General features: G+C 39.9%; 1 protein-coding gene across 1 annotated transcript in view; it reads right to left on the reverse strand.

Annotated features, from left to right (window-relative positions):
- Positions 1-481: 481 nt before the first annotated feature.
- Positions 482-865, reverse strand: part of LOC106011796 — a 6,132-nt gene continuing 5,748 nt past the window's right edge. Inside the window, exon 5 of the mRNA XM_013082699.2 lies at positions 482-606. Within this exon, the coding sequence (XP_012938153.2) occupies positions 482-606 (125 nt within the window). The remainder of the gene's footprint in view (positions 607-865) is intronic.

An 865-nucleotide genomic window follows, 5' to 3' on the forward strand; every position in this document is an offset into this window, starting at 1 on the left:
CCCCCAAAAAAAAAGAATCCAGAAAAAACCACCACCGCCACCACCACCACCACCACCACCAACAACAATAGCGGTAACAACAACAACAATAAAAACAATAAGAACTACAATAGCACTAACAACAACAACAATAACAACAGCAACAATAGCAGTAAAAAACCCAACAACACAACAGTTGCCTTTCTGGACAGAATGTTTTCAACAGAGTGAAGACTGAACAGATCTGTGAAAGTGAAAGGATTATCAACCTGTGGTCATTTGTTGAGTTGAATATCTCCGATTTCTTTGTCTCCAACCTTCTCTTGCTGCTGAAGGTACATACAGCATCTCCATGAAGTGAGAACAACAACAATAAAAAAAAAAAAACAACAACTATCAATTTGTTACGGTTTGGAAATTCTACTCAGCAAACCAAACTCTCATCTTATACCACAGAGACGAATCTTTAAAGAAGCTGGACTTGGATGAAATTTATGAGTCGTCAGATGTAAAGATTTTCACCATTATCCTTCCCCTTGGGGCCGAGGTAAGAAGGACCCCCTCTGCCTCTAACGGTATGCGGTTTTATTCCATGCACATTCAAGTAAGGACTTTCTTCATGGCGTCCTGTGGAGAGGGAAGGAGAAACGTAGCCAAGGGTAATGGTAGTGTTTCTGGTACTGGCAATAGTAATGATAATTGTAACAGTAATGGTAATGGTAATGGCACTAGTAATGGTAATGATAACAGTAATAGTAATGATAATGGTAATGGGTAATGGGTAATGGGTAATGGGTAATGGGTAATGGGTAATGGGTAATGGGTATGGGTAATGGGTAATGGGTAATGGGTAATGGGTAATGGGTAATGGGTAATGGGTAATGGG

This window comes from Aplysia californica, unplaced genomic scaffold, assembly GCF_000002075.1.
Source record: "Aplysia californica isolate F4 #8 unplaced genomic scaffold, AplCal3.0 scaffold00189, whole genome shotgun sequence".
Classification (NCBI taxonomy): Eukaryota; Metazoa; Mollusca; class Gastropoda; order Aplysiida; family Aplysiidae; genus Aplysia; species Aplysia californica.